The 9,489-nt window shown below is 40.0% G+C and overlaps 1 protein-coding gene across 1 annotated transcript; it reads right to left on the bottom strand.

The window, feature by feature from the left end:
- Window positions 1-477: 477 nt before the first annotated feature.
- Window positions 478-5,200, bottom strand: thap12a (THAP domain containing 12a). Its single transcript, XM_086057362.1, has 5 exons — window positions 4,778-5,200; window positions 3,652-3,766; window positions 2,970-3,068; window positions 2,753-2,783; window positions 478-2,679 (listed from the first exon to the last, which is right to left on the bottom strand). Exons 1-5 carry the CDS (start codon window positions 4,861-4,863, stop codon window positions 869-871), a joined length of 2,142 nt encoding a protein of 713 aa, XP_085913488.1. The 5' UTR covers window positions 4,864-5,200; the 3' UTR covers window positions 478-868.
- Between the last annotated feature and the right edge of the window lie 4,289 nt (window positions 5,201-9,489).

Raw genomic sequence — 9,489 nt, 5'->3', positions numbered from 1 at the left:
ATTCATTCATTCATTATCCCTACCGCTTATCCTCACAAGGGTCGTGGGCGTGCTGGAGCCTATCCCAGCTGTCTTCGGGCAGTAGGCGGGGGACACCCTGAATTGGTTGCCAGCCAATCGCAGGGCACACAAAGACAAACACCCGCACTCACAATCACACCTAGGGGCAATTTAGAGAGTCCAATCAACTTACCATGCATGTTTTTGGAATGTGGGAGAAAACCGGAGAAAACACACGCAGGCACGGGGAGAACATGCAAACTCCACACAGGGAGCCCGGAGCCGGGATCGAACCCACGACCTCTGAACTGTGAGGCGGATGTGCTAACCAGTCGACCTGCATAGAACATATTGTTGCAAATATTTTTGGGGAGTTGACTTCTCCTTTAAAAGTTCTGATAATCTTGTTGTCCTCTATCTACTAAAAGCCTACACTAGAAAGTATTGCATAGCTAAGACTGATCCAGAGTCATAAGATATAAAAAAGAAATTTTATTAAAGAATGTATAGTTGTCACAACATGAAATAAACCACACACAATTATTACACAATTATGTATTGTGGATAACTGATAGTCACAGTAGTCATTTTGAATAATTGTAATCTTGAATGACATTTACAAGGTGCTTGTCTTCCTAACAGACAACATGATAATATAAAACATTTGGCAAATGTATTATTTCAAAATTTTGGGGGGGATTCTATGTTAATTTGAACGAGTTTAGGTTTCATCTGTAAAAAAAAGAGAGAGAATGAAAACCTAAACATATGAAAATTCATGAATCTGAGCACCTGGAGGACTAGAACATATGGAAATAATTTCATTTAGCGCCATTCCCTAAAAACAAATCCGTTTGTTAACAGAAAACTACGAGGTATCATCGCCGCCGGGGTATGTCTTTATGTAGAGTTCAACCATTGAATCCAAATCATATCCCACATCATTGTTTATGTTCAGAAGAGCCAGGCCCTTTGACTTAGCTGCATCAGGGGTGTTTTGCATGTACATCTTGAAGCGCTTGTACGCTACATCACAACTGGTATCAAGAGCCAAAGTAGGCACGACGCCCAATAGTCTCAGGACCGCTAGCATGTTTGGGAAGAACTTCACGTCAGCCTGCTGCAGCGTTTCCTGCAGACTGGTGAGCAGCACTTCTCCTTTGCCTTTTTTATTCCATTTAACCCACCAACAATGCAGCTCAGCGGCGAGGGAACCTGGATTAGGAATGTCATTTTTAAACACTAACATGTTTTCTTCTTCAGGCTGGCCAGCCTTGTTCAGTTCTACTACAAAAGGGACCAGTGACAAACATTTTAGTGCTTTGAGGTGCTCATCACTGAAGAGTTCAGTAACTTCTTTGAGCGTATGGTTCACCACAGGGAGCGAAAGGTGCTCCTTGTAGTAATTCTCAGGCTGAAGACTTCCCACGTCTGACTGATGCTTCCTCAAGTGCGACCGAGGAAGTTGTACCGGAATCTCCATCGTGGCGGAGAGGTTAACCGCCTCTTCGGTCCAGAACTCATGGTATACGTCAATATTGTCTGAAACTTCCTTCAGAGAGTGCAACACGGCTTTTACGGTGCCAGCAGCAAAATACACATCTGTTGCTTCCCCTTCAATGTTCTTCCCAAATGCCCTTAAAAGGACCATGGTGTTTTTCAGCACAATCAAGGCCATAATGAACTCAAAGTCAGATAGAGCTTTTGAGATCTCCAAGGCATTATATGTGATCTGGTCGCTCCATCGCAAGTCTTCGTTGTCATGAACGCTGTCCACGCAAAGCAACAAAGCCTCAAGAAGCTCCAGGGTCACCTCGAAAGCATCGTGTCTTCTGGTCCAACTGGTGCAGCAAGTCTCTTTCAGTTCTTTGACCTTCTCTTCTTTGTCTGGATAAATAACTGAAATGGCGTGCTCCAACTCCAGACGCAGTAAAGGGGATTGCTTGAAGAAAGACTCGATTTTTTTCAAGGTACTCATGACGAGCTGAACCCCTGACAAAGCCATGCCATTGGCTAGTGTTATGTTCAAGGCTTGAGTGGGTCGAACTGTGAGCATGGCCAAGGGATACTTCTCACTTACTTTGGCGGCAAATGCTTTTATTTTAGCAAAGTAGGTTCCAGAGCACGAGTGGGCTTGGCCTCTACACTGCTCCATGTTCAAGCCCCATCCATCGATCATTTCAGACAGCAGTTTCTCCGCCAAAACATCGGCATCGCCATCAAAAGACAAGAAGCCCACAAACCTCTCACGCTGGTAGTTGGAGTCATCCACATAGCGCAGGAACACAGGGAGGTAGCACTCATCTAAAATCTTCACCACATCATCAGTAATAAGTGAGAAGAAGCCATTTTCTTTCACTTCCTCCATCACCTTATTTCGGATGCATCTCTCGCACACTCCAATCAGCTGTTTAAGCTGAAGTGATGAAGAGCCCTCTCTACTTGCTTCATACTTCTTCATGCCCTCATCTCCACAACTCATGCGATACTCCAGCAACGCCTCAAAGTTGTTTAATCCGACAGAGTCCTGTTTAATACTACTGGACCTGCTCACAGGAATGTTTTGCTCTCCTAACAATACAAGCGCTTCAAATAAAGACCTGAGATAGTCTTTGTATGTGTCTTCCTTAGTAGTGTTATTTTCCTCCTCGTCCACTTCAGTTTGAGAGGTTTTAATTTCTGCAAGGGTGAAAAGAGTGGAAAGCCATGCATTAAGATTGTATTTTATGATAAATTGCAAATTTCTACTTACTTTTTTTTCCCTTGGACGTTGTGTCTTCATCCTTGAAAGTAAAAAATAAAATACATGTTACACATACAGTAAACCACTATTCAAAGGGGATAGGCACAGAGCCCTGTCATGTACTGAGAAACCAAGATTTCCATTTCTTCAGAGATTCTACTTAACATTTGTGGTTCCACTGTATTGTGTAATTAAAGTCTTTGTTGTTGTCGTCGTTTATACACACCGTCTCATTACTGCGCTTTACTTGTGTATTTTGAAGTTTTCTGGGATCATCAAAGATAGTTGGTATGGTGTCATTCGTTATCGCTGTAACTGGTTCACTCTGTAAAACAAAGCCACATTAAAACGGTATGCGCAAACTGTAGTGATTCAATATGATGGAGGCAGCACCTAAAAAATAGAAAATTAATCTGATATTTATTATTTAGGGATGTCACAATATCACAAATGTCACGATACGATAATACCATGATATGAACCTCACGATACTATAATTATCACGATATTGTGGGGAGGTTGGTGATATATCAAACGCTCACGATACTGTATAAAAGCTCACGGTATTGTAAAAAAAATTAAAAGAGCTCATATTAAAAAAAAAAAACATCACAATATTTTGTTTTTGTACATAACAGCATTCAAAAAGAAATAGGCTTGGCCTATCATCTTGTTGGCGATTAGCATCCGTCTTAAACATAGGTAGCATCAAATTAAACTGCACTAATAAACTAACCACCAGAGGGTGCTGGAACTCGACAAATGGGAAACAACTTGGGCTTCTAAACAGATTTGCTGCTAATAATATCGTGACATGACGACGGCGATATATTGTGGCAATCTTAATATCGCAATATCACGGTATTGACGATATTGTGACATCCTTAAATTTTCATCACATGACTTACACTATCATCAGGACTTTCAAAATGCTTTGCACAAAGTCGGTAGTATCTGAAGAGATGCTCTGGTGATTTGTCTAGTAGGTCTTCCCGCTGGCATTTATCCACCCATATTTTACACCTGAAACATGAAGTCATAAATTAAAAAAAAGTACAGATTAACCCTATGTGCTCCATGCTAGCCATTAGTGTCCACCTCACTTCCTACTTTTAACCATTTTAGCATAGTTAATGCATATGTAATGAAACGTCCTTTTTTGTCTGATTTTGTCATTTCCAACTTTCCTTTCATATTCTTTAAATACATCAATCATATATTGTTTACTCTGTACATCAAATTGTACATTTTGGCTCTGTCATGGCTGCTTTTAGAGAATTGAAATGTGACTTTTATTTTTATTCCTTGTCATTTACTGGGTTGAATCATACAATTTGGGTAAAATTTTATTTATTTTTTTAGATTTACTGTATATGCTTTGTATTAGATGTTTTGGACAAGGGAGTAATTTAATTTTTTACCGAAAGCGACATTAATGGCTTACACTTCTTACAGCATTCGGAGAAAATTAATGGCACGGTTTTTAGTAAAAAATGTAGCTCCATCCTGCTGACCTGGGAGAAGAACTGTTTTAATTTACTGTAGAGAGTTGAAGCTCCATCTGCTGGATGTACAAAGACTGTACTGTTAACGATATAAGAAAAGTGGTATTACATTTCAATATTTAATTCTTGTGGTTGTTTTCCAACAAAATTGTGCAAACTGAAATTTGAAGTGTTAAAATGGACGATTTTTTTAGATTAATGGCGAGAATTGAGCTTAGTTAATATTGTTGATTCAGTAAACGATGTAATAAATATTTTTCAAATATTTGATATGACAAAATATGTCTGTGCGTGGCCATTTAAAAGCTATAAATTTAGTAATAATCGTTGTTTTACGTTTACTGATGAACACAACAGCTTTGGGTAAGCACAATTTGATATAATGCTCAGTCTGATTTGGTTTCTTGACATTACAATGCCAAAACAAAACCGACACCAATGGGACGATGAAACTTTTTAAAGGGGGTATAAAGTAGCGCCATTAGACATTTTCACTGAGAAACCAGTATTCGCGTTAAACAGGGCTTACCTTTCTGCATCAAGCGGAAACCTGAAGAGTGAATACGAGTCCGATTTTAAACCAGTACAGTTAGGAGCAGCGCACTGATTCTGCATTGTCGTGTAATTTGCCTTAATAATGGTTAGTGATGTGAACGAATAGGTTCTGAAGGTAGCAAGTACTGCTAACTAACTGTAGCTCTCAATTGTTTTGGAGACTAGAAATGGGTGGACTTCCGATACTGTATTTCAAAATAAAACCCATAGCCTTTGAGTTATATACTGAACTGTAATGGGATATCAAATGCACCCAGGTTTGATGTTAATTGTTATTAAAGTGTTGAACACGTTCGTGGTGTATCTTTACTATTGTTTGATGAAAAAACACAGTCCTAAACCTCTATCCTCGCTTGGTCTGCGACCTATGGACGAGATTGTCGGGGACTTCAAAATGGCGACTAAATCTGCACGCCCCCTACCAGCCGGGTTTTCCTACACACATTCATGTAACATATTCCACAGACTGTTGAACGTCAGCATGTGCAGTACATGTGTGATAAAACATGTTTATTGGCGATAGAAAGACAAAGCGCAACGTCTCTAGTGTGAGTGCACAAGCCGACTGCCTGTGTCTGCGTTGGTAAGCAACGGTTCAAGCCTGCAGTGCTCTTCGCTTCATTTCCTGCTTATCCTGTAGAAGAAAAGAAAATCAATGAAAAGCACGAAACATTTGACGAAAATGGAACATGATTTAATATCATCATTTTAAGTCTCTATTTCCTGTTTTATTTTACTCTTCACATGCAGTGAACCTCCAGCAGATGGTGCTAGTGAGGCCCTGCCTCACTTGGCGCCCCTGACTGCACGTCCCCGCTACCTAATGTACTTTTATATCGAATTTAGTGGCTTTAATAAATCTTAAGTGTACAGTTATATAACTACATCTCTGACGTTCACCCGAAAAAACAAGGCATTTAGAAATCGGCTGAGAATTTGGGAGAGTTGAGCAAGCCACAAACAAGCAACCCTGACTCAAAATGGCCGCCCTGGGACGACGTTACTTCCCATTGGCTCACAGCACGCATCGGTGTTTATATTTTGTTTTCCTACCAATAGGTGGCGAAAATGTACCATTTCGTTGTATGTCAACCGGTAAAATCTTCACAAGAAGAAAAGGAAGACAAACGAAAACTACTATAGTGTAATCTGCACACGACAACCATGCACGGTTTAATTTTTTTCCAGAAAGTGAAAACTTACTTGGAATTAGGAGCGTTTGATTCCACTTGTGGAAAAGTTGAGAAATGGAGCATTCGGCGCTCTGCAAATAATTTCATCTTGAAAGGTAACGGGGTTTAATTTAAAGGGGCGGGAGGGAGCATGATGCTAAAGAATAACACAGATAACCTTCTCATGCATATACATCTACAGCATTCAACAATTCATCAACCTCACATAATCCTTACTGTTTAATGTTCGTGTTTTCTTTGAAAAAATAAAAATCTACACAGATGGCAGACTGTTCTACACTGGGCCAAAACAGATGTTTATGCGGCTGGTTGTAATGGGTGAGGAAGAAAAGAGAGCAGTTTTGCATGAATGCCATAACCAGAAGGGCAACGGAAGCCACAGTGGTGTTCGACGCACTATAGACCGTGTGGTGGCTGGCTACTACTGGAATACCATTAAGCAGGATGTGGCTGACTGGGTAAGACAAGGTTTGGCGTATAGACCAAATACTTGCTCTTTTTATTAAAATATAAACTAACCCTAAACTATCACTGAAATGTGAAAGTAAAATTCACTCTCGTTTCAGGTCAGGGGTTGTCACATGTGCCAGTTGAATTACTCACTTAAAAAAGTGGCACCAGTGCCACATCCCATCAAGGTAATGTTGATCAAAAATGTCTACCAAAAGTGCACGATAATAAATACTGCAATCTAGACTTATGAGGTGGTATACCGGTGATGAATTATTAAATTTATATTCACAGGTGGAAGAAAACTGGAGTGTGGTTGCGATGGACCTGATTGGCCCAATAAAGGAGACTGCCAGAAAAAATACATATATTCTTATGTTAACCGATTTGTTCAGCCACTTTGTTGTTGCTGAACCACTTAGGTCAAAGTCTGCTGTGGAGGTTTCAGCAGCACTTGTGTCAAAATGTTATTTATTTGGCATGGCCGACAAAGTAATATCTGACCAAGGCGGGAAATTTGTGAATGAGGTATGACTAATGCAGTATCAGAGCACAAAATCTTCACCACAATATCATGCACACATACGTTTTTCTTTTCAGTTAATACTTTGTTGCATTGCTCTTCTTATACTTGTTGACAGTTCAATAAAGAGATCTTCGCACTCCTGAATATAAAACATGCTGTGTCAAGCGCCTACCATCCCCAAAATAATGAGCAGGTAAATATGGATGTAATTTTTCACACGTCTCATTGCATTACATAAGAAATGTATGTTATAAATTATACACACAAATCTGCAATTCATATTGTCACTCTGCAGGATAAACATACAATTCAAAATATTAAAGGTGCTCTCCTACGGTATGTCGATGAGCACCACAATGACTGGGATGTTCACCTGCAAGCCGCAGTGTATGGCATAAATACTACCAAGCAGGTACTGTGTTCTTATTTAAATTTCAAATTCAGAACATCAACCCAACACATGGTCCAGCAGTCACTCGTCATCTTGAGGAATGTCTCATTGTTTCTTGCTGTCAACTTTTTGAAGTAGAGCTCCACAAGGAACAGCCCATTTTTCATCTTCTTTCATCGTCGTCACCTCCTTCCTGAGGTTCTGAAGACTTGTCCCATGGGTGACCAGTATCAGGTTGGGGACCAAGAGGAACACCTGGAAGCGAGGATTAAGTCTATTACAGACCTCAACGCAAAGGTTGTGAGGCACACGTGGATGTATGTGTTTGTGTTTAATGTGACTTCATTTGGTTCTTTGTTTGGTAGGTTCTTGGAAACATAGAAAGAGCCCTGCAGCAGCAAAAAAAAAGTTCTGCATCGCGCAAGAGGAAGCAATGCAGCATTAAACAAGGGGATGAGCTTCTCCTGTCCGCAGATACAAAGAGGCAGAAAATGCAACCAGGCTTGATGTCCCTCCATAAAGGTCCATGTAGGGTCATCAACCTGTGTGCCGAAGGAGTGGCCACCGTAAAAAAGGAGATTTGCACCTTGCGGATGGTCAATGTGAATCGTCTTCGGATACAATCGCCTGATAGACAAAATTGTAAGTGTTGCTTCAGTATGTTCTTACTGGTGTTTATTACAGCAGAGCTATAAAAATGTTGGTGTAACCTTTTTATGTACAATTGAATAGTAATTGTCCAGAACATCAAAATAAGGTGCTTCAACATTTATGCACAGTGTTAGCACAAGCATGCATAGTATGAGCTCACAATTGTTTATCAGAATCTAAATTATTTACTGTAATCTAATGATTCATAATGTAATTTAATGGTCCAAATGTATGTGTCCAGGTACATTGAGGAGGAGTTGTGAGCTGGGTGACCATTCATATGCTCTTTCTGGTCCAAAGCAGGAACATCCATATGATCTCTCCACTCAAATGTGCGAACAGAACTCGGGCCCTCTTCAAGATGACCTTGTAAGAATTGTAAGATTGAGGTTAAATGCATTGTGTGCATCATTTCATAACATGAAGAATTTGTATTCCTTTTAGCGTAACCAAGTCCTCGATAGAAATCGAACATCCGCAGAGCTGGTAGACAAAGAGGGCAAAAGCTGCCACACAAGAGAGGACTGCAGTGGCATTGGTTGGAGCAAATGTTTGGAGTCTAATGTGAGTGTGTTTTGTATGGGGTGAGGTGGGGGGGCCATGGCGGGGTGCAATGCACACTCAGTGGATTGCGTTTTACATTTATCTGTAAGCGACTTGTCTATGCTTTTAATTCCAGATTGGAAATACCTGTCACAAGAACAACGAAGAGGCTGCAAACAGACATGTACGCGTACCTGTATGAAACATGTACCCCCTTTTACTTGTAGCAATTCAGTTCATCACATTTCACTAACTCTTGACAATGTTGGCATCATTTTTAAAATATTCATTCCATTGTACAAATGGTGGTGTTATTTAATACATAACTTGAGGTCCAAATATATCGTTTTATTTCCAGCCTGGAGTGGGCAGCAAGCTGATGCAGACCACTACCTCATCTGTGTTGTCATTTTAAAAATTTCAGAATAATTTTAATCAAAATGTTAGGGTAGTTGTCATTTATACCCTCAAATCAGTCCATGGCAGACACCTAATTGTGAGAGTTTTCTTTGAATTGTCAGACAAATCACAAGCTGAATCAAAGTGGGGCTATGGATGGAATAAACAGCAGCAGACCTTGAAGTATGTACTCCCTATGCATTCTTGTAATATTGTAAGTAAATGTTTACATCTTAAATGGAGCAGAGCTGAACTGTGCTTGTTTGATACTTTCATTTCAACAGGATATTCCTTGGGAAACCTCTTGCAGTTCCTGTGGTATTTTCATGCTGATAGTAAGGCTTGTTGTACGGTATTTCACAAAGATTTCATTCACTCGGAATGTTAATGTTACAATTTTTTTTTTTCATTTCACCTCTGCCCCATTGCTATTCATCGAGGTACTGATAGTTTGCTCCATTTTACAAAGAATAAGAAACATTACGTACCCCCTCCCCCATGGATTTACCTTTTTCTTTCTCAGAGTGATGCTA

Source organism: Filicampus tigris, chromosome 17 (assembly GCF_054856515.1).
Source record: "Filicampus tigris isolate MCC_2025a chromosome 17, RoL_Ftig_1.0, whole genome shotgun sequence".
NCBI classification, from domain to species: Eukaryota; Metazoa; Chordata; class Actinopteri; order Syngnathiformes; family Syngnathidae; genus Filicampus; species Filicampus tigris.
The sequence above is the reverse complement of the archived record's forward strand: the minus strand, read 5'-3'. Positions and strand labels throughout refer to the sequence as shown.